The 25,235-nt window shown below is 39.9% G+C and overlaps 1 protein-coding gene across 18 annotated transcripts in view; it reads right to left on the reverse strand.

Moving 5' to 3' along the window:
- PARD3 (par-3 family cell polarity regulator) overlaps positions 1 to 25,235 on the reverse strand; it is a 452,827-nt gene that overhangs the window by 402,870 nt on the left and 24,722 nt on the right. For all 18 annotated transcript variants that reach the window (XM_063415024.1, XM_063415043.1, XM_063415034.1 and 15 more), the window contains exon 2: positions 2,161 to 2,262. In XM_063415024.1, coding sequence (XP_063271094.1) covers positions 2,161 to 2,262 — 102 coding nt within the window. The remainder of the gene's footprint in view (positions 1 to 2,160; positions 2,263 to 25,235) is intronic.

A 25,235-nucleotide genomic window follows, 5' to 3' on the forward strand; every position in this document is an offset into this window, starting at 1 on the left:
AAAATTACATTTATCACTGATCCTTAAATCTGAAGAACCATGGTAAGAGCAAACTGGTTTTCAAAAACACAGATGTCAGGTAGTAAATAACACAACAAACTTCTCTTCAAGAATGTAAGGAAGTTCTTTGTGAAAATGAGCACTAAAACATTAAGTATTCAGTTTTCCAATATCCTAGACATTTTTGTCCCAATTTTAAAAAAGAGAGATATAGGCAAATGTTTAATTTCAAGCACAGCTAATCCTACAGACCTCAATAATCATTTAATTACATGTTTAGACACCATCTGTTTAAATGCTTTTTTACAAGGTATGCTTAAGTGTACAGATGCAAAATATCCCTAACTGGAGATATATTCCAAACCTTGCATTAATGGGGCCTGCATTAGGTTCCAGCAACAGGAGAACAGTTGATACATTTGCTATGGAGGCAAAGCTAACAACCCGAAACTAAAGGAAGCCAGGAAGGTCAGCTGTCAAACACACTACAGGAAACTAAAAAGCAATGACTAATGACCAAAATACTTGAAAAGACCCAAACCTGGAGGTCAAGTGAGACTGACTAATTCAAGGATATAAACCAGTATATCACAGTACATGTTTATATTGCATCTTCCTAATCAATGCTGCAAGTTCCTTTAAAAAAAGGAAATTTAACTCATAGGTGCCATCAGTACAGGTGAGCTTGGCAAATGCAGAGATAAATACCACTAACTGCTAAGTATCTTGTCCATCTATACACAAAAACAATATTGTAATGATGACCTTGCTTGCTTCAATTGCAGTCAAGAGTTTTTCAGCTATTAGTCACGCACATAAAAACACCCACAGAGTTTCACTGTGAGGAATTACCCCACTTGAAGGCAGCAAGGCAAGGTAACATCCAAAGAATAAGGTCTTGAAGTCACCAGAATTCAAACTTCTGAGGGCATGTGAGGAGCTAAGAAGTGCATTATTCAAATAAGTCTCTGTATGTGTGTGTGTGTGTGTATATATAAATATTTATATTTAGTGACAACTTGCACCAGCCTCCCTGAGGCCTGTAAGCAAAAGCTAAACTGATCATGCAGCTGAGCACTTCAGTATGAGATAACCAACTAGAGGTTTTAATTAGCTTTTCATGAAATCTTATCTGGGCACTATTTTTATGGAAGAAATTCCTGAAAACTCAGCACTGTTACTCTATACAGCTTGAGTAATCCCAACATTTCAGACAGTGAGGAGTCTTCATGTCCCAAGACTCCTCACATAATTTGTCTTTATAAAGTCTTGGTTGAAATAACCATGTCAATTAAGTTTTGTCACAAGAAATAACTGCAGGCAAAGTATCTATTTCTGAAAAATTAGCCTAAGAGTCATCTTCTGGCCAGTTTTCAAGGAGCCTTGACAGTGCCTGTTCCAACAGAGGCAATTTAGGATACTGTCTGTGAAGGAGTATGGTCCTGAAACATGTTTCCAGAGTGAAGTCTGTATCCTGAATGAAGGCTCAGATGCTTTCAAAAGCTGCAGCAAACACATGTGGCCTTCCAGAGAAAGGTGGCATATTTACATGACTTTAGTTTGCCACAGTGTTTCTTACATGTTTTGAACGAGTAATTCAAAGATACTTGTATCTATAATTTCAAACAAACAGCCAATAAACAGACACCCCTTAATTTACTGTGATCTATATCTCTACTTAGAATAAAAGCACTCCAGGCCCAGCAGTGTATAATTATTGTCTCAAGTTCTATGTAACTAGCAATTCCTCCAACAATGATTTTTGGAAAAAAAAAGAAAAATAAACCACACCCCCCCCCCCCCCCAACACTCAACAGTTTAAAACCAGCATGGTTTTTTGCAAACATTCAACTGGTAACACCAAGCTACAATGTCAGCTTACAGATGCTTTTGGTTTTTTTGCTCATTAATGTTCCACTGTTTGAGACTTTTTCATCCTTACAGCCTCCTTTTCCTTCAAACTGTTCAAGAACCAGAAAGGATGGAAACCCCATGATTTCAATTTAAAAAAGCCCCATGACAGTAACCAATTTTTCACATCTGTCAGGCAAACTACATAAAAAACATCTACAATCTCTGTGCTGCCTCCTGCTTTGGGACACGTGCAGGGAACGCGCACCGCTGACACGCCACGCTGCTGGCACTGCCAGCTGTACTTACACGGTCTTTGTCATCAGCCACATCACAAAGAATGTCATCCAGATCCAGGATCCCACCATCCCCGTGCTCCAGGCGATGCACTTGTATCCAGTAGTTTGGATCCTGCAGAAAAGAAGAAGGAAATAGATTATCACAGATTATCACATGCGAAGAGGAAAATGTCATCCCACCATATAGTCAGCATCACAGTCCTACAAATGCTGGACATCAAACATCTATTTAGGTCATATTTCTGTAAATAAATATGAATTGAGATGTAAAGCCCAAGTTCTTTTTTTAAACTGCCTCAGACTAGATACGTAGTCTTTTCTATCAGATCTGCATGAGTCACAATCCCATCACTGACACACAGGACTTTGACACATTCCCAATATTACTGCACATTACATTCCCAATATCCCTTCCATAAAAGGAAAATACATTGTCCTCAAAATAAAGTATGTCAGACAGGCACAAAAGGTTACTTGCAGAAGTAAAAGGTGTGAGGCTTTTACAAAATAGCTAAGAAAGGCACAAAATGATATTTAAACACAATCAGAACACTTTCTACCATCCTTTGCTGGAGGTAGTAAATGGAATATCTAAAACTTATACTAAGAACACTTTCCACATTTAAAATAAAAAATTATATATACACACAGACACATATACACACACATATATGCATACGAATGTGTAGGTGTGGCTTTGTGTTTATATATGTGTCTAGCAGTAACTGGGAAGACTGGCTTTATAGTCTTTATTATCCCTTTTGATAGCAAAGGAAGCCATAGGGAGCAAGGCTGTGTCCACAAAGTGTCTCCAGCATATGACCCAAGTGCTGGTTAGTACTCAACATGCTATTCTTAAAGGATTTGTTTCCTAATGGGGGAAAGTTGCCCTGTAAACACACTGATCATGCTAATTAATCCTGCTTCTCAAATACACCCCCAGCGCCCCGGGCTGTTGTTCAGTGTCTCACAGTGAAAGACCTCCCTTGCTTTTCACTGAGAAGGCATGGCTGCACAAAGTTTCTGCTGGGAGTACCATCAAACCTGCATCAACTTGCAAAGTTCCTGACTTCCTAAAAATAGCAATTAGCATCAGCCTTTTCAGGTATGGTGTCTAAAAGTGACAAAGCAAACAAACAAGAATAATAAAAACAACCAAAGCTAAACCTGAACCCAACCAAAACCCACCCACACTAAAAATAGAAGTCATAAATAAATAAATAAATAACCTCCGCCCTAAAAGGCTTGAAAATATTTTGATTTCTTAAAGATAGACCAGAACAAGAAACAGGACTACCAGAATTCCTCTAAAAGCACTTATGTATTTAAATCCTGACAGAACATGCAGCACAAAAAAACATCACGAGATACTCATCTTGGTTTTAATATCCTAGAACTCTATGTATTTGTACATGATATATATGCATAGGTCAAATATTTTGGAGATATTTGATAACTATGACACTTACTTCACTGTTTGTGTAAGTACATCCTCCTTAAATACTGCTGCAAGTCATCATCAGATTATCAGATTTCAGAATTACATTCTACAGTCATTAGGCTAGTCATTTCAAAAATTAAATTACAGACTTTTTTCTCTGATTTCTCTAACTATTAAATATCATTACCTTCCATTTCTTCTAAGCAAGCACTTATTATACAATTAACTGGATTTCTAGTATGTGGGTTTTCTCCAACCTTTCTCCAGGCTTACTGTTGTAGCATATTACAGAAGATAACTCAGCATACATTTTTTTAAAGTAAAGATTCGGGAATAATTAAAAATAGTATTACATTATTTCACACAGTCATGCATACAGAGGTGCCCACATAACCAGGTAATACACAAACCTGCTCTGCAAAAAAGGTACATACTGCAAATTCCAGGATAAACTTTTAAGTTTGAATACTCCCCTAACACAGACAGGGCTGGACAAGTCACCTGTGTACACCAGAAATCTTGCAACATTTCTTAACAAACACATTCGAAGGAAAGTCCATTGAAGAGATGCCTTTGTAAACTCTGCTCTCAAATTAAAAGGAAGAAAGATCCTTCTTCATCCTCCAGCTCATTAAAAAAATCTCCTCTGCCTCTCGTACCACACCAAAGACTGAACAACATTTGCAAAGACCAAGACTCAGGAGACTCAATCAGACAAGCTGTGAAGCACCTTGCACTCTTTAAGGACTTGAGCCAGGTTTCCTCTGCTGAGATTCCCCATCTCAAAGCTAAGCTGGAATTGAACCATAAGCCACCCTTCACTGCAGAATCATAGATGGAAAGCCTTGTTTGGGCTTGGAAATATTAAAAACAGGTAACTACAATACTTGCTCAGTGACCTGACTACATCCATCAAAACAAACAGCACCCAAGCTGAAACTACAACTTCAATATCCATGTTTCCTTGTTTTTTGCTTCCTACCACAACTATTTCCTACCTCCAAGGCAAATGTAAAAAAACATTCCCAATTACAGAATCAATAGCAGAAACACCCATTTCTACATCACTATTGTGCTATTTCAGCATGCACAATCTACTTAAAAATAGCCTTGATATATAAGCTGCATCACTGCTGCTAATTACTTCCTTTAAAAGTTTCTCAATATTGCATAAGAAGTTTTAGATAGACTTCATTTTTACTGCATCACCTATTAGTACTGCCATAGCCTGAACTGCTCTGGTTGCTTTTCCTGTCAGGCAAGGTCCTGATACAAAACAATACGTGAACAAGACCAGACAAGAAATGTATAAAACTAGTTTGGCAAGGATTTACTCTGGCGGGATTTGGTAAGTAAATATGAAATAACAATGCAACTTTTCATTAAAGCTCTCTCCAAACATCAGAACAGTCTTCTCTTGAGGCCCTTCTACTCTATTAAAGGTTTTGCATAAATCAAGGATTCGGTGGGGGAGGATTGGGAGGGAAGAGAGGTCTAGGAGAGAAGGGAGTACTCACATTGCAGAGATTAGTTACACTATACGGGGGGAAAAAAAGAAACAAACAAACAAAAAAGGAAAACAACACTGAAACTAGTGATTTTACCAAGTTATGAAAATCCACAGCTATTTATGATTCCAAGTTTTAGCAGTTATTTCTATATATTATTCAGCCAAACAACATGAAAAAACCAAACTGCATAAATGTTCACATTTAAAATCCTATTCTGTGATCTGGCTAAAATGAACATAATGTTATACTAGAGTCAGCTCATATGCACTGTCTGCTAAATACGAAAGAAACAAACCAGACTTGACACAGATTGGAATTTAAGTACTCCTACACGGATTTTACAAGTGCATCACGATTTGTGGCTTGGTCAAGTTGTATTTCTCAATCTCAGCCAGTAAACAGATATTCACAATTCCCTACACAACAGCAGTAATACAGTCCTCAAACATTTTCTGAAGCAGTCAAATGCACTGTTTTGGCTTAGACCAGCTCCTGAAGTGGAAATTGGCTATTTCCAGTGTTTACTGGAGTTGACATAACTTCGTCTGTGGGGCACAGGGGTCCATCAGGACACCTGAACACCTCTGGGATCGCCCTCTCTGGGTGGCAGTGCAGGGCTCTCAAGTGAGATGTCAAAAACGAGGGACTGCCACCAATACTTATCCACAGCAATCTGCTCAGGGCACATGCAACAGGGTGCTTACACAAGCTAAAAGGAAAATGTCTTCTAGTTATTACATAGAAAAAAATGCTAAGTATATAAAAGTCAAGTTTCTGTTAAAAAAAAAAAAAAAAAAAGGAAAAAAAATGAAACAAAATTTTTAAAATCTTCCACAAGTTTTTCAAGAAACCTGCCTCAAAGTTATGGTTTAGTCAGACATGATGCTGTTGTTTCAAAATCTGAATTTGTATACTAGAATCAATTTTCATATTTTGTCATTAAAAAAAAGTTAATTTATATTCTTTCACTGCTATGGTTGTGTAAAAGGGTATTCCACTCTCCAAATCTGCAATGCATTTAGACAGAAAAACAAGTGGTGATAGAGAACTCATTAGCTTCACTGCTCCCCCAGTGTGTAAGTTAGCAAAGCACAATTATTTTGAAAAAGCTGCATAGATGCCTTTGTCACTAGTTCATGTAGAAGAACCAGCAAGTTCACTTCATTGAATACAAGGATAGAAGTAATGCTAAACCTGATTTATAATATCTTCATTTAAATATTGCATCACTCAGCTCAAGTCTAAGCAAGTCAGATCTCCTGTTTCCTGTCTACACCCATTTAACTATTCAACTTGATGATGATTATAAAGGTACTCATAATTTAAGCTCATGAGCACCACGTTTTCTAATCCTCAGCAATGGGAGATAAATATTTGCTAAGCAAACACCAGCACTGAGACTGGAAGCAAGAGCACATTACAAGGGCAACAAGAATGCAGCCATTCACATTCTGTTTATTACATAAAATGACTTCTAAAAAGCACAAAGGAAAAACTGAGAAAAGCATTCGTTTAAGTAGTATCATTCAGTATTCTGTAGCTGAAAATTTCATGTTCCCACATAATGGAAATAAGGACCATATGTGGAAAACAATGTCTAGAAATTAGAATGGAAACAGCAATGTATTCTTATTAACAGCATAGAAAGATTTCTTATTCCTTTACATCTAAATAGGTGTCTTGGTTTTCACAAATGTGCCCTTTCCAAAAATATATTGAAATATTTAACATTAAAAGTAACAGTAAATCAGATTGTTCTTTGAAATCCTTTGTCCCTATCTTACAAGAGAACAGCACCACAAACCTCTGAGAAGTAGCAATCTATTTACCAGAAAGCAGAAAATCAGGCTCCTAAAAGCCTGATGAACAGTGCTCAGTGTTTACTAATTGTGCCCATACTGCGATTTAATCTCACCTGTCACCAGCAGGATGTCCTGAAGCATCAGAAAATCCACATTAATCTGCCTGGCTACAATTACATACTTGGAGCTGGGATGGCAGAGGAGTGTGTGTGTGTAATTTCTTGTGTGCTGTTTGAAGCCCAGTCAGAGAACACCACTGAGGGAGGACACTGAGCTCTCCCCAAGAGGTCTTTGTATTTCTTAACTTTGCCCACATTTCCCAACTGCATTCCCCTTCAGCTGGGTGCAGATCAGATGCCACTATAATTTGTAACACATATGGAAATCAAGTAAAACAGGTGTTTTTTCCCCACACACTCCTATATTTTCTAATCTGTTTTTGCCCAAATAGGAATATTTTTTTGCCACACAACACTCCTGGGAAATAGATTGGCTTTGCCAGGCAGAGCTCCCAGAGGCTCTCCATCCTTATCAAGACCATGTTTCCAGAACTGATATTATTTAAATTTAGCTATAATTTATAGCTTTTTGCTTTAACACAGATCCTCATATGATTTTTAAAAACCACTATCAGCTGGACAGTTGTGCACAGGTATTTCAGTGTAACTCTCAAAGGAAAACAGACTCACCACCAGGACAAAGGACAGAGCAGAAGCATATCCAAATATGTCAATAAAACTTCTCAATTATAGATGAGGAGATAAAAGGAAAGTAAGTGTATATGATTAGCTTCTGCTTAAAACCATCTGGAATTCAAGATTAGAAGGCCATGTGTGTGACTGTCTTCACTGGATTGAGTTTTTGAGAACAAATAAAGCCTTTGTGGCAAGAATACACACAGATCAAAACCAACTAAATCACGAGGCTGGGGTGTGTACTGGACTTGTCTGTTCAGCAGCATATGGCACTTGGGCGTGTTAACAGTCTGAAAGGAAACTATGGTTAATAAAAACCTAATATATCTGAAAATTTGCCAGTGAATTCATTCATTTCCCTGTCTAGCTCTGTGCTGCAGGCAGGAATCAGCCAAACAAGCAGCCAGGTGCCAAAAGACAGCCATGAACGCTTGCAACGTCAGCTGGCTTCCAGTTCCCTTCCACAGCCTGGGAAGCCAGCAAGAACAAGTCCCTGGGTTTAAATTGCATCTCCGTGCCATCATCTGTCTCCTCGAATTTCAGGCACAGAGATCTGCTGCATAACACACAAGAGCAGCAGGGGGAGAATCAGCTTCAAAGCCGAGCGTGCTCTCTGAAGCAGGCTGATGCTGCAGCACAGACCATGGGCAGGACTGGTACAACACAAGTACATTCACTGCCTCGGCAATGGAACAAGCCACAAAAATAGTTAACATTAATGAAAGCAGCCCGGTGAGGCTCAGAAAGCAACTGATACCTGTAGCAACTCTTAAGTTACCAAGTGATGAGTTGAAGAGACAGTATCTTTTCCATTTCTCCTCACTCCACCTGCAATCACTCCCCTCACACAAATTTTAGAGCACATTCACATACACTTGCCCTGTATCCCACAAAGTCTAGAAAATAAGGGCTACAGACTACAACAGAAAATAGCTCAATGTTGTACAGCAGAAAATAAGCCTTATTTCTTTCATATTTTTGATCCTTAACCTGTAAAACTCTTTCTTCTGAAGATGCACCACACTAAAGCTAATTTCTTGCTATTCTGTATTACTGAGAAAGAGGAATACACATCCAGGAAGGTTATACATCGTGCCACAAGAAGGTTTGGTCTAGGATTTGACTTGGATTACACACAATGTCTTCAACCAAGGGATGCACACTGATCTGACACCAACCAGTTACAAAAAAGAGAGCAACACACAAGCCTGGTCACTGAAGCATCTTGTTCTACTTTTGCACCCATCAATGCTTTCCTAGCCTTGCTAAAAGGGCTTTAGCTGACCAGAAATTCATCCAAGAAAAAATCTGAACATATGGCAAATATCACTCTTCCTGACACACTGAAATGTTAGAAAGGGTGTTTATGAAGCAACAAAAAAAATGTAATATTGGGCTTTGCATGCATCCTGTAGGTCCAGTTTCAGCAAAGACTTACTTATAAATTAATCACATTACACTATCAATGTCAGTCCTCCATACAAAAGTCTGATAGCCAAAACAATGAGGCAAACAGTCATTTACTTCAGCAATTAAATGCCTCTTAGAACTCACTAAATTGAACTAATATGGTCAGTAAACTGCTGGAAAACTACTACATATTGAGTTGTGCTGCATTAATACTGGAGTACAAAAAAGGCATCAAGGAAATATTTAAACTTGCTTGAAGTGGTAAAAGGTTGCTATTAAAAATGGTAGATTTGGCTGTGAGCCACTTCACAGTTTACATAAACTTTCGAATATATATTCGAAATCCTTGCTTTTCTGAAAAGGTAATTTCCTAACCTGTAAGGAAAGTAGTCTGAGATCTACTGTAGCAGTAGAATTCCTGTTTTACTATCCTATAAAGATATGCAAGTTCTATTAATGCATTATCCCCATGCATCATGAAATTTTAAACTCATCCACTTGACTTAGACGCAATCTATATCAATCCATGAGAAATCATATCATTAATTGCTTTAAATCAACTTTCCTACCTACTGCATAATTTCATTAACTATTAAATCGAATAGAATCTCTATATGTCCCAATAACTTAATGTCAAGGAATAATTTAGACTGGAAGGGACCTCAGGACATCCCAGAATTGGACAGGACCATGCTGAGCTGACTTTCTTGGTCTCCTGGGTATGCCCTGCTGCCAGCATGCTGGGCTGGCAGCAGGGCACTCACTGTCCCCAGCCCCAGCCTGTGGCACTGCATGGGACTCCTTCTCCAGTGCAGGACTAGGCACAGAATCACAGAATTGCTTAGGTTGGAAAAACCCTCTGAGATCATCAGGTCCAACTGTTAACCCAGCACTGCCAAGCTGACCACAAAACCACGTCCCTAAGTGATACATCTACATGTCTCTTAAATAGCTCCAGGGATGCTGACTCAGTCACTGCTCTGGGCAGCCTGGTCTCATGCTTGATAACCCTTTCTGAGAAGAAACCTTTCCTAAGATCCAATCTAAAGCTCCCCTGCTGCAATTTGAGGACATTTCTTCTCATCCCATCACTTGTTACCTGGGAGAAAAGACTCCTTTTTTCCAGGCTAAACAACCCCAGCTCCCTCAGCTGCTCCTCCTGAGATCTGTGCTCCAGACCCTTCCCCAGCTCTGTTCCCTTTCTCTGGACACGCTCCAGCACCTCAGAGTCTTTTTTGCAGTGAGGGGCCCGAAGCAGGACACAGGACTTGAGGTGTGGCCTCACCAGTGCCCAGTCCAGGGGGACAAGCAGTGCCCTGGTCCTGCTGGCCACACTATTGCTGTCACTGGCCTTCTGGGCCACCTGGGCACAGCCTGGCTCATGGTCAGCACGGCTGCTGATCAACACCTCCAGGGCCTGAGGCTCTGGCTACATTTCACATGTCTCCTGGCAGCCTATTCCAAAAACAATGCACTGAGAACATTGTTTGCTGTCCAAACCAATGACATGTTGACATTTCTTCACAGCACGCAGCCCTCTAACCACTAGGAGGTGCCAGCACCAAAGGGCAGGCCCAGGTCAGCACCTGGACTCTGATACTAGCACCAAGTCAGGCACCTGCCAAAAAGGAAAAGTTCCCTTGTGCTGCCACTAGAATGCATGTGGCAACCAAATTTGAGAATCATTACATGAAGAATAAAGCTTTACATTTGTCTATGAAAGACTAACATGGTTTTCACCATGACTACTGATAATTTACGTTGTAAGCAACTATGTCGTTCGCTATGGGGAAGAAGTTAAATATGACACTACATCTCTAAACTCCATTATGCCCATGCTGTGAGCACCAAATGACACTGTCCTGCCCAAACTGCAAAATGAAGTTTTTACATGGGATTTATTTCAATCCCATGTGAAGAAAATCCAACAAATCTATTGAAGCACTGCCACAAACTCCAACTGTGGTAAATCCACAAGTAAGAAAAGATAAATGACCCCTTTTCAGATTATTTTGCTGTAACACACAGCTTAGTTCATAATCTGCATCTAAACACAAGTCATGCAACAAAAATGTTTCTCGATTACAATTTTTGATTATTAGTATTAACTCCAGATGACAGATATTAATTACAGTAATCAAATCCATAGCTCAGGAATATGCAATGAAATGGACTGTTTATAATGGTGCACAATCTTGTATGTGGGGATTTAGAATTTGGGGAACAATGCTGAAGAAATGCAGAACATTTTAGGACTGCAGCTTGACAATTGACCTGTAAGTGAATCTGATGAAAGAAGTGCTTTCTGTTTCTTCCAAGAGTTTATCTCCACCCATCATTGCAGCATTACTGGGATTTAAGCAGTTCATTGTTTTTTTAGCTACCACAACAGCTCTTCAAATACACTACTAGATTTAGACCAGAATGATGGGTTTTTCTGGAATAACCAACCACAAGTATACGTCTGTACATACAGACCTGTATGTTGTAGACCAGCATGTGTTACTCCTGATAGATACTGATTAAACAAAACAAAAAAGTGAGTCTGGTAAAATGTTTCAAGGAAAAGTTTAAGAGGGTAGAGTTGTCTAACCAAGTGACATTCAGCTTAAGAGGAAGAGCCTAATTTATTTCAGAAATGTACTTGAAATAAGATTTTCATTTGGAGGCCATTAATCTCAAATACCATGAAAGATAGAAACAACCAGTTCTGATATATGTTCCCAAATGGGCATAGTCAATTAATCATGTAGTATGTGAACTCTGAACAATGATTAATATACAGACAGTTGTAAAATCATTATTACATACACTGCCTCACACTTCCAAGACACTGTAAATATAAAGTTAAGACAAAATATTAAATACCACTCTCTGTCTTCATGGCTGTATTATTCCTCAGGGAACTTCAAATTCAAGGGTTGGTGGGTAGGACTTTGCAATATAAACAGCTTTGCTGAACCATGTGGAAGGAACGCACAAGTTATATTAATCACAGAAAAATTTATCTCAATTTAGGTCTGCTATGATACTGTACGTTTTTGATGGGATTTAGAGCATCCCAGGTGCTTTACACCCTGTCAGCCACGCATGGGGTACCCACGAGATCTCCCTGCCCCTGTGCAGCTGCTGTAAGCGGGGTACACATGGGAGGAGACCCCTGCACTGCAGCACACACAGGCAGCAGGGTGCTGGGGCACTGCCTGCACAACAATTCCCTGTCTGCTCCAGAGGAGCAGCAAGGTGTCACCTGCAGCTGTTGGATCAAGCTGGGGAATGGAACAAATAAAGAGACAAACTAACAAATGCTGAAAAACACCTACCAATGAACACCAGAATAGATACATGGAGCAGTTCTACTGATTTGCACTGCAGGAAAACCCTGCTAATAGTGAAAGGTTCAGAAGTTTCCCCTGTGCTCTATAAAACTGTTCCCAAGACTACAACTATCTTTGCCTCCTGTTTGTCCTCCTCTCCTTTGTGCACATTCTAGCTCATGGACAGAGCTTTCTACCCTGCCTAAATCGGCTGACGTGAGGCCAGGACCTCCACACACCACCACTCCACCATCTCACCCCTAAGGGACACCTGTGGAACAATATCTGTGTTTAACACACTCCTGGACACACAAGCAGCTACCTTCAGGTCAAACCCACCAACGAAAACTGGTTTCCAGTAAGCATCTGCAAAAGCAATGTGGAAATAATCATGGTATACTCTTAATTTATCTCTTAAACGCTTTTCAAGATACTTTAACCAAAGCAGGCCTTATTTTCATCTCCAGGGAACAATTTGTAGCAATAATATTTAGCTATTACTTTTCCAAATTGCTCAATCTTTTTTGAACGAGTGTAATTTCAATTCCTTCTAGTGGCATTGATTTAAGTATGTAGTAACTCTTTTCTAAACATGCCTAATGCTTTTCTGAAACTTCAAGAACAATAACTATATAAATTCAACTACTATAATCATACTTATTTTATAAGGTTACATAAAACTGATCTGCAATTCTCTTTGAATTCAAGGTGCTGATTGCTGCTAACCAGGGCAGAAACTGCAGGGCAGCATTTCATGTTAGTGTGAAGGAGAGGAAGTACCTTAAAACTAAACTTCTATAAACAATACTCTCAAGGATTATTTGTTTTGTTTTCAAATGAATTCATTACTTCTGAAGATAAATATTTTTTTTCTAAACTGACTCTAAGGTTTATTGTGCCTGAAGTCCTACTGACTGACCATGCTGTAAGGTATTCCCATGTTTAATATGAAAAAAACCTAGCACCATCTCTGGCTGGAGACCTCACCAGGAAAATAAAGGCAGAACTAATGCTAACTGCTACCAACTCCACATTTTACCTTTCCTGCCATTTTAATTCACACCCATGTTTTGTTCAGAGATCACCAGTAACAGTTCCTTCTCACAAATCAGCAGTAATCCTCTTTTTCAAATCAGTAACTAAGCTCAGGTCTCAGCTTGGGGCTAGCCCCAGTACAATCAAAATCCTGCTGCCACACTCTTGAGTAGTCAAGAGAGCCCATAACAGGACAACCCTAATGAAGGAACCTTACTCATGACTTAATGAGGACTCATTTCATTTTCAAACTTCTCCCTCACTTCCAATCTCACTTCCAGTTCCAGAAATTTGGTATAAATACAAAAATATCATCTGCCAGGTGCACCACAATCTCCCCTCTTGCTCTGGGTTCTCAAAACCCACTCTTCTCCTCCATCTCCTACATTTAATTATGACTCACCATCACTTCCATACCTAGCCAGCAGCAGAAAATAGAGAGCATTCCAAGGGGTTAAAGCAACCACAGATGACAGCTATTGGAAAACCTTATTTAAAAGTGTGCCCCCTCCATTTACCACAGCAGCACTCCTTCCAACCAGGTACTGCAATCCCCTCCAGACCCAGGTGCATTAGCACCCATCAGCTGCAGCCAAGCTTGCTGCTGAGCCCTGAGATTGAATCCACTAAAGCAGGAAGATGGTGATCAGCACTAAAATCCTCCTTTTACTTCCTCAGTTCCCTTCTCCCTTGTCACCCCCAGCGATAGGGAGCAGCTCACGGCAGCACACTGAACTCTAACCCATCTTTCAAAATCACTTAAATCTCTCACAGCATGTCTGCACTCGTCAAAACTCAAGCAGAAGACTTTATTAAGAGAGAAGCAAAACCAGCTAGTCTTCTTGACCAGAAAAGAAGGCAATAAAAAATAACTATTCAAATCAGTGAAGCAATGCCAAGCCCTGTTTGGAACAAGAGGTAAACCTTCAAGTCTTTTCAGCTGAGTTGTGAGTATATCACATACAAAACTGTGCAAACTATTTAATTTTTTGAGCTCAGAGCACTTCAATTTGCATCTCCAGAAGTTCTGATTAATAGAAGAATGATATGACAGCGGTGTTTTCAACCACAACTTCTACTGTGGTCTAAATCATAAATTCCCATCTTCATAACAAAGTCCATTTTAGCAGAAAGTACAGAGAAGTTACTACAATTGTACACACAGGCACAATGTTAGAAATATACTCAAGCACACCATAATATTCCACCTAGAATTATAACTTCAAGCCTGGTAAAACCCAAGTAATTATCTTTCTTCTCTTCTGCTAGGCAAATTAGAGAGTATCCTCTATTTAGTCAAACCTGAGTTTGAAACCTCCAGTTTCTAGTTCTTTATGTGCTTTCAGAGCCTTATTGAAAATGTTTTCAATGCAACAGCCTAATTATATTGTATACACACACACAGAATCTAAGAATTATTCATAACTCATGGCAAAAATAAGTTTCATATAGGATGGATTTAAAAAATAGAAAAAATTTGTGATTCATTTAGGTGCAGCTCATCTATTCACAGAAAAGCAGTATTTTTAAAAATACTGCAACTTCCATTTTCTGTAATTAATTATATAGAACACATACAGTATGCTTGAGAATAAGCAACTAAGAATAAGCAACAAATCCTGTCTAATAAGGGAAAAAAAAAAAAAAGTTCTTAGAAACTGCACAACTTTTCTTCCAGAAAATCCTTTCATTTTAAGCACCTGGGATCTCTCCAATGGGCTTCCTACCCAAATGTAGCTAGAAGAAGGTGGCTGTACTATCTCTTGCTAGCTTTGAATGATCACAACCAAGGCTACAGTTAGGTACAAGGAGACAGTGTATTAAACTCCATGACAGAGAAAAATACGTGTGTTGTTCTGTAACGGGGTAGAGCAAAAAGAAAAGACCTTGTTGAATAGAAAGAGACTAAAATATGGCATCTTTTTTTGACTGGTTTAGCATATGGTGTAGATAGCATACATTAACAGTTCCCCAGCCAGGACTGCATCAAACCAACCAAAGTTTTAAACCATTTCATCTGAACACAAGGCTCTATCCATGTGCTTCTGCAAAACATTTCAAATAAATTAATTAAACTTTGCCAGTTCTCCTGTAGCAACCAACAGGTCTTCGTCTCTTCTCTTCTGTATTAATAATAATTGCATTGTTAAAAATACAATGGAAGTTTCAATAACTGAAAGAAATTTTTTTTATTATAAACCCCTCATACTTTTTTAAATATCGAGATGTCTGGACTGATAGAAGCTTGCAAGCATCAAAATAACAACGTTGTGTGTATACATATATGTATATATATATATACACACACACACTCTTACATATGAAACCCACGCTCCTGTTCTTAAAGCTATAACTACTGATCTTAAAGAAGTCTACCTCAGAGTCTTTGTATTTGGATTCTCAGACTGCTCTTGTATTCTGTGTGCTCTTTTTGATTCAGGAGAATAATTATATACACTTATACAATTGAAAATATGCCATTAAATAACATCATTTCTATTTTCTAGAAACAAGGGGCTTTGCTTTCCAAAGGAGAAATCCTCTGGCAGAGAGTCTTACAGCTGCTTTTACAGACCTTTTCCTAGAGAAACCCAGCTCCCAGCCATGTACAGAATAAAGCCCCAGCACACAACAGTGGGACAAAGGACTGCACAGACAAATTGGTCACACACAGCACCTACACCTGGGCACTGAGCTGCTCCACCAGCCAGGCTGCAGGGAGAATTCCCAGGGAAGATCCTGGTCTATATATGGTGAGTTCAGATGCACAGAGGTCATGAACTTTCACTGGTTAAGAGGACACAGAGCGAGCTGTACCAGCTGCAAAGACCGACAGAGCTGCCAGGACCTTTGCTGTCCCCCGGACAGGCAGCGTGTCCCACACACAGCCCCCAGCTCCTGTAAAACCAAAGGGGGGAATCAAAGCTTTGCTTTATTTTCATGCATTAGCAATGAAGAAAAGGGAAAGGCAATAAACCTGTTCATGTAGGCCTCAAATTAAAAACCAGACTGTTTATATGAGTAGATGTAATAAATCCCATGACTATAAGGTAGATGATGGGACACAAACACAGCACATACAGGGAGGGATTGGACTCTCACAGCTTTTGGAAATCACACATTGGCTCACCCTCAGCTACGCCAAACTTCTGTTCCAAGTCCACATGCGTGGACTTCATCAGGAGGTTTGCCTCACACAGTAAAATTTAGCCTTAATAACATTTTATTTCACTGGATGACTCACACACCTACTCTTCTGATTTTTTAAAAGGCTGATGTCATTTCAGTCTGTTCTTCTACACACATTGCAGGTTGTTGTATTAGGAATGCAGCTCCCTTTCATCAAGAAAAAGTGAAATGCAAAAATTAGCAATAAAGTAAAATTTTGCCATTTGAAAAAAGAAATATTTTAGCCAGCTTAGAGATAGTGGGAATCCTCCTTACCCTGAGAAGAAAGCTTTCTTAAATGTCAGCTTTGTGCAAACCAAACTTCAAGTAAAAACGTCAGCTTACTCAAAGCTTTTCCTTGATCCAAAGCTTTTCTAGAAGAGACTTCAGTGTCAGCGATTAAGACATGCAACATCTGTGTCGAAAAAGCTGCAGCTTTATGGAAAGCTCTGCAGAGCTTTCTGCCTTGGAGGACCTTGCTGCCAGTCCTCCCTCCTCCCAGCTGAGCATCCCTGTGCCATGGAGACTCCCTCTCCTTGAAACAGCCCCCACAGGCATTTTAGGAAGTATTTTTAACAAAAGCTATCCCTTTCATTACAGTGTTGAGGGGAAAAAATTACTTCTTTTCACATAACAAAAAAATGTGTTCACTAGCTAATTCTATCACAACCACAGTTGTTTCAAAACTAATTTAGCTTTAGGAAAAAAAAGATAATTTAAACTGCCTTGGACTCAAAAACTTTTAGAATCATAAAGCTTGTATAAAACATTCTTTTTGGACTATCTACATCAGGTGAGTTTAAACATAATACTGTAATAACCAAACAATCTCCTAAAATATAAAGACAAGGGAAAAAAGTACACATTCTCTGGAACTCCAGAGCTTTTCATGCTTCCTGTGAGAAGTACAACCTTGTTGCACAATACAATAGAACATATTCAAGCTGTTCTCTGCACTGGTCTGCAAAGTAAGAGTAAAAGCAGACACACTTATGCTGCTAATTCAGAAGAAGCCATATCTTCTAAATTAAATCAATTTGAATTTAGCACACTGATGTTTTAAAGTGGTAATTTATAACCTCATATGATAATTCTAACAAAATTTAACTTTGAATTTTACATCAGACTTTTCTGGATAACTCATTGTTTTGAGTTTTCTAATTAAAAGTAAGACTTCCTTGAAATTTTTAGTAGTTTAGCACTTGTCCTTTGATAAGCTACAAGCTACTTTCAAGATTTACAGGAAAAAAGTCATGTTTTCAAAACAGCTATTCTTCAAAACACCAAACAAACAAACTAAAAAATTGTGTTTAAGGTTTCATTCTCACATATGTTCAGAAGACACATGTTCCACTGAAACAATTAAGTCAATATAGAAATGACAGATATCAGTCAGTTCAGACAGTTCCATAAATAATTACAACTGCATTTATCACTCTGCACAGAGATATATATTCAGGATGAAAAATCTGGACTTGGTCACAACCAAAAAAGTGTTTGCATTTTTATTCCCACCACCATGACAATCCAGTAGGGTAAAAAAGAAAAGTTATATTTTCTTTAGGATTTTCAGACCTCAGATATTAGACAGGTAGGTGCAAAGCTTTATTCTGAGCTCACCTTTTCAGTGAGCAGCAAAGGCAGGTGAGTTATTGAACAATGTGCAGAGGAGCAGGGTGGGGCGTGCACCCGCAGGTGAGCAGCGCGCGGGATGCGGTGACGCACCGGGGAAGCTCCCGCCACCTCCTCCTCCACCCACCTTGTCCTGACACTACCACAGCAGCCAAGGATTCCAGCAGGAACCAGAGTCCTGCTTTGCCAGAGATGGGCCATCTGCTTCAGAAAACTCAGCAGCTCATAGCTGATCCAGTTGAAATTTCACTGAAGTACCTCAGCAGATTTCCTGAAATTCGTTTTATTATTTCCAGAGAAAAGTGTGGACAGGGGTGTTCCCCAAGTAGGAGGTAACCATAAGCTGTCAGTGCTAATTTAGCTACTTTTAATTCTGGAACACCCAGCCTATTTTGGTGCAAGTTTAATTAAATGAGAAGCACTTTCCACTCCCCTGATAGGAGTTAAGTACAGCCTTCATGCCTCTTACACTGCTTGCACTGTGTGGCAGAAGGGCTCTTCTCCTTTGCCTCCCTCTGCCTGGTTGCTTCTGAAGCTAAAAAAAGAATATAAAAGGGGGCTTCAGACCAGAAAGAAATGTTAGTATATTCTAACCAGCAGCAAAACAATTTTTGGGAAAATTACACAAATCCCTTAGAGACTCTGGGGCTTTGTCCCACACCAAGAAGGCTTAAGAGTCTAAATTACATGGATGAAGCATGGGCTAGCTACAGCAAGCAGGAGGGAGGGCACAGGATCAGTTCAGTGGGTGATGTTCATCCATCTTTTGAAGATGTGCAGAAGAAGCTCTAAGCACAGCACAGAAATGTTATAGGAAAAAAATAAAAAAAGGAGGGCGCAGGAAGAACTTAGACTTTGTCATTTCTAACAGATCTCCATCCTCTAAAAGAAAAACTCATTATCATTTCAGCCAAACTCTGGAAAATACAGTTTGCCTTTGGACTACAACTTGCAGTTCAAACTTTCACAGGGCAGACCAGAAACAGTGGAATAATGACCATTCTGTGCAATTACCTTGTATTTAGCTTTAGATTATTTCTGCCTACATAGGTTTCTCTTGTTTCAGTCTTACAGGCAAAAGGAAAAGGTTATTTGAGACTTCTGTTTCTGACATTCTCTTTTGATTACAGACTTAATCCAAAAGAGACTATCCTGAAAGGCCGAGACAAACGTGGAACCGCATAATTGGTCTGGCTCAAGTGGCACTGAAGTCAGGAGAAAGCATCCCCAACCCCAGAGAGATTCAGTCTGTGCTGAAAGCCACATTAAACTCTGTTTACTGTTTGCCTGAAAAGCCATATACATATGCTACAGGAATGTTTTGCCAAGCTCGAGCTGTGATGGTAGATATACTATAAAAAGCCCTAGTCTTCTGCCAAGATGTGTATAGCACATCTGCATTTTTTTTTCTTGCTCACTCTCAGAAAACGTTTTAACTTGGCATAGAGCATCACGTTTTATTCTGGTGAAATTCTTGCGAGAAGCACTTGGGAAGCAAAGCAAATAAATGAAGTTCAGAAATGCATTTGATTCCTAACCCATGAAACATGCAAAGAGGAAAATTGTCATTTTGCTATAAAGCAGGCACTGTGCTATGACACAGGGCAGTTGGCACATATGCATAAATAGTGAAAGTGTGTCATAATATGAAAGACATCCCTACAACAGCCAGCTCATTAGTTTATACAACCTCCTCCTTCAGCAGACAAGAGCAGATTTGGTTTATATCAGAGAACAACTAGAAGAAAATTCTCAAACAAATTGCACATGACTTCAAGGAAAGAAAGGATAAATAAAGGAATTTCAGTATAATAGTATTACTAGAAGTTTTGCTCAGCTACAACATGCAGGACAGAAACAACTGGAAGTCATATATTTTATTCCCCAGCACAATAGTACTTCCTGCCTGTGAAAAAACACCACTGCCAAGATCTAAGCAACCCATCACGGTTCTGTTCCTGCTTATCTTGATAAAAGAGTTTTATTTACTGTAGTTAAATTAATATTGGAAAATGTTTCATTTTCAAAAAAAAAATCTAGATTAAAATTATTCTGTAATTCATGATACACATTTTTTTTTCAGCAGCTTTCAGAAAGGAGAAGGGAGAACCATCGCACACGTAATAATCTAGTATTTACCTATTCAGTCTTCAAAATAAAATTCTAAAGCTGGCATACTTGGGGCAATCTCTTCATGCCCTGCCACCACCTGCAGAGGTCTGGCCCTCAGCAGCATGGGTGACTGTAGGGATGGGGTAGAGGAGCAGGACTGCCCCAAGCCAGGGGCAGGGCAGAGGTGGCTGACAGGCAGCACCAGGAATCACATTCCCCTTGGAACAGCACGGCATCAGCAAGGCACAAAACAGGAGCCAGAGCTTGCTGGACACAGCTCTCCACCCACCTGGTGCTGACCCACAGCCAGTGTGACCTGCCCCAGGGATGCTGTCACCAGTGACCTCTGGCAATAAAGAATGCTAAGCAAGCCCATGTGCCCAGGCCTCCCCAAGCTCTCTCCTACATCCCTCAGTACAGCCTGGGTCGTTCTTTTTGCCATTTCTTCTCTCCTTAATTGACTTTCACAAGGTCTGCAAGTAAGCAGTTCCCAAATGCTGCCTCTGCAGCAATGCAAAGCACAGCAGGGAAAACAGGGTGGGGACAGAAACACCAGCAGTAGCACTGCCTCACATTTGCTTCAGCAGCTATAAAATAACCTCAAATTCAACTCACAGGCCACTCTGGCCAACAGTACCAACAACCCTTGATCTGCTGGACGGCAACTCCTCTCTCCAGAGCCAGCTCCTGGCACCTCAGGTAAACAAAACCAACAGGGCACAGAGGCCTCCTCCATTTCACCAAGGACTGGCACTGAACACACAGGGGAGGACAGGAGGCTCACTAGACAAATTCATTGTAGGTTGGCAAAGGATAACATTTTTCTTTTTTTTTCCCAGCTTCCTCACCTTTCTTACTGGGGGGAAAAAAAAAAAAAAAAGTCTAAGTTATGAAGGTTTTCCAAGCCCTCTGCCAAGCAAGGTTTACAACCACACAGACCAAGGAAAAGATACCATAGCAGAAATCATGGCTCCGTAGTGTCTGTCTCTGGGGCAGGAAAAAGCCCATATGCCACAGCCACCATAAACCAGGAAACCACAGATAACCAGGCCACAAGCAGTCTTCAACATCCTCACAAATACACTGCCCAAACACTGAGCTGCTGCTGAGCAGCCATTTCTGTACATTAAATCCCCCCTGTGTATATGAGAGAACAAGAGGAGTTATTCCCAGCATAATGCACTCTTGAGGCTTGAAGCATGGACCAGCTCCTTACATATCATTACTGGAAGGCAAGAAATGCAGAGGGGAAGGCATCCTCCTGTGGCTTAAGGAAGTTCAATCTGCAGTCATGTGCACCAAGTTATTTCAATGATCCTTAAGACAAAGCATCCCCCAACCATGCCAGCTCCAAAACTCCCTCTCCTGCCAACACCACTGCCCAAAATGTTCACACCTGCAACAGTCTCTTGGTATTCCCCAAACACGTACCAAAGGGCTTCAGCATCAGTGTCACTTCACACCAAGCCCCTCAAACATTCTAACCAGCTCCTGTGAAGCCTTGACCATCTGGCAAACAGGCATTACACCAAAAAAGTAACTATTTACTATAGTAAACTACATTTTGCAAGACTTCTGGCAGGAGAACACTAAGTTTCTCTGGTAACTTACTCATTTTGTTGATATTGAACCTTCTTAAACAGTAAGGAAAACTAAAACTAAAATGCACAAAATCATAAATAGCAGTCACTTCTACAAAATGATGCATCTGTCCTCAAAGAAACACAGGAATTTTTTGTTGGTTTTGTTCTGGGTTTTTTTTTGTTATTGTTGTTTTTAATTGTTTGTTTTGGGTTCTTTGGTAAAGGTATTAGAAAGCAAGAAAATCAAATGTCAAATGACAGCGATGGGAAGTGAATCTGTGGACAAAGCAATTAAAATACTTTGTCTGTTTTGCTTCAACTTTTAAGAGTATTACTAACATGACGTTCTCTGTATGCGCAAGTTATAAAGCTAATTACACAAAATGCTTCGCAAAAAATGTCTGATTTACTGGAGTCTTTCAAATAGGAAAGGTTAGCTAGAGAGATATCTATTGGTGCATTAAAATGTAGGCACTGCTGCACAGTGTAGACAGCTGCTCCATACCCAAGAATTTAGCTGCTACGTCATGTTTACAACAACCACAACAAAAATGACAAAAACCAAAATGAATGTAAATCAGCTCCTTCGATTATCTGAATTCACTGCTAAAAAACCATATTCTATTGAAAATTATTTTGCATTAAGCTGTATTTCACATTGCACCCCAGTCCAGTCACTCAAAACCAGCAAGAAACCCAGCAGGGCCAAGGCACTGTTCCCCTTGTCATGATGCATTCATGAGTATCCAATCTGGACTTTGGCTCTTGTCTGGTTTTCTGGTCTTAAAACCTTCTGCAGACTACTTTTATTTTTTTAAATAACCATACTGCATATCTCATTTTGTTTGTAACACCCAGAGTTGCTGGACTGTGAATACAAACACACCTCACTGCAAATGCAGTTTGAAGTATGGCAGCAAGGTTGAGTAAAGGAAATTTAAACATGGGTGACAGTAAGTTGTTCTGTTCTTCCAATTCCCTTCTCCTCTCCCAGGTGTTTTCTTTAGAATAAAACTATTCCTTTGATTAAAAATCTGGTGCATCCATATATCCTAGTTACATGTATAAGCCTTCCACTACATCCTGACTCAGGTTTGTTTTCACTAGCTTGACTTTTAAACAAGCTCAGCTGTTTTGGTTTTTTAAAGCTTATGATTAAGCAATTCTTCTTGCAGGAATCAATGCTGTGCATTACACTTAAGTAGGCTCAAGGCTTCCCTTCCTCGTGTCCCTCAGTGTACATTTATACTTCCCAGAGTATTATTTCCAGTGCAGAGCTTTAGGAAAGGAAACACAGACAGACTGTGTTCAGAACTGGTGCCAGAAACCTTCCACAACGCACTGCAAAAAGGGCTCTGCAACAGCCACATGCACTCTGCACTCTCTCCCATATTCAGCATATTCCTGCCTCCATTAAAAACTATATCATGCACTTCCTAACACACTGAAGTACATGCAAACAATTTGCTTTCTCAGTATTTTTTTTTTCATTTATTAAGACTGAAAGAAGTTCATATGTCTAAAATAAAAATTATGGGCAAGCCTCACCCATCTTGTCTGGAAAGAATATGGTTTCTTTATTTGAGAGGGAAAATAAAATACGAATACAGTGGGAACAGAGGGTATGGGCAATATGTGTGGGGATAGGCTGGGGTTTCTTTTGGGTGTTGTTTTTTCATTTGTGTTTTTCTTTAACCTCCTCTTGTTGTTCTGCTGGAAAGATTTTTTTTAACTTCACAGCTATCCTGAAGTATCAGAAAATTTAGGAGCAAATCAGATTTTCTTTTCAAGAACAGTACTTGGACAGTAGACTTGGGAATACCTACTTTTCATTTCAAAGTGCATTTAGCATAATGCTGTATTTATATAGTAAGAATTGCCTCTCAAGAACTCTAGAGAGCTCTGTTCTAACAAAGTGGGCAGGATGCTTAGTGCTTTCTTTCTACTAGTTACAGGGTGCATTGGGAATACTGCTGACGGAAAATTTGGAGCAATACTCTCACTTTTATGACCTCAAGTGAGAATTTTGCAATATAAGCAAAATATCCCAAAGCAATTTTTCACGAAATCCTGTGCCTTCAAATAACTTACAAAAGCTTCAATTTTTATAACTAGTGTTTATCTTCTCTGTTAATGACGTGGCCATAGTTACGAAACAGATACAGTACCAGTGCAGAAGCACAAGTGATGCTCACAACACATCACAAACTTTAAAAGAACACCAATGCCACCTGCCACCAATACAAATACTCTTGAGTGCTGTGGTGACTCCCAGCAGCACAGCCCAGCAGGGAGATGGGTGCAGTGCAGGACAGGTAAGGTAAGGGAGCACTGCTGGGACTGTCACTGCCCAACACGCTGTGCCCAGGGAAGCTGCAGGGGCCACAGCCACAAATGGACCCACTGCAGTGCACAGGACCCCAGAGAAGACAATGCAGCACTCAGCAAGCCTTCCCTGAGCCTCTGCAAGCCTTCCCTGAGCCTCTGCAACCCTTCCCTGAGCCTCTGCAACCCTTCCCTGAGCCTCTGCAAGCCTTCCCTGAGCCTCTGCAAGCATCTGTGCTGCAAGACAGTCCCTTAGTCACTGGGTAGTCAACAGAAACTGTGTTGCAGTGGGATCACTGGCACAGGACTCTCCACCAAGCTGTCCATAACAAAGCAGTGAAGCCCACACAAGGGTAACCTTCACACTCTCATTATCTGTCCCCACGGGATTCAAATGAGCTTCTGTAATTACCTGTAAACCTTGACATACAGTAAAACCTCTGGTAAAACAAACCATACTACTCCATGGAAAGGATTTACCAATTTTTGGGTTTTCCTGAATAAAAAAAAAAAATTAAAATACAGAAAATTGTCTCCAAGTTTTTCGGTGGTTGAAATAGCAATCTCCTCCCAGCCTAAGGTAACTACAGAGTCCACTGGAAAAAAAAGTCACATTTGAAAAGTCTTTTTACAACAGTTGATTTTATACCAAAGTATTTTAGCAGCAAAATCTTGAAATTTTTCATGAACAGTAGAAACCCCTGCAGGTAACTACACAAACAGTGAGACTGCCTCAAAGAAATTAGCAGTGAAATTGAATGCAATTGTTTACAATTAATCAATAAATTAATGTATTGATTGAGATGAAGGCAAAGCATCCCAGTTCCAGGCAGGATGGGGAGCGGCCCCACCTTTCAGATGCTGTGTGTGCATTCCAGTGGGACCATGCAAGGAAACCCCTTCTCCCCCCCTGGAGAGGGGCAGTCACTACCATGCACTGCTGAGAGATGGGCAACACCCCCCTGGAAAACAGCAGGTTTTTACATCATAGCAGACCATTTACAGATCCAGCAATGACACATTTTGGTGTCATTTGTTGAGTCTGACATGCAGC

This window comes from Prinia subflava, chromosome 1 (genome assembly GCF_021018805.1).
Source record: "Prinia subflava isolate CZ2003 ecotype Zambia chromosome 1, Cam_Psub_1.2, whole genome shotgun sequence".
Classification (NCBI taxonomy): domain Eukaryota; kingdom Metazoa; phylum Chordata; class Aves; order Passeriformes; family Cisticolidae; genus Prinia; species Prinia subflava.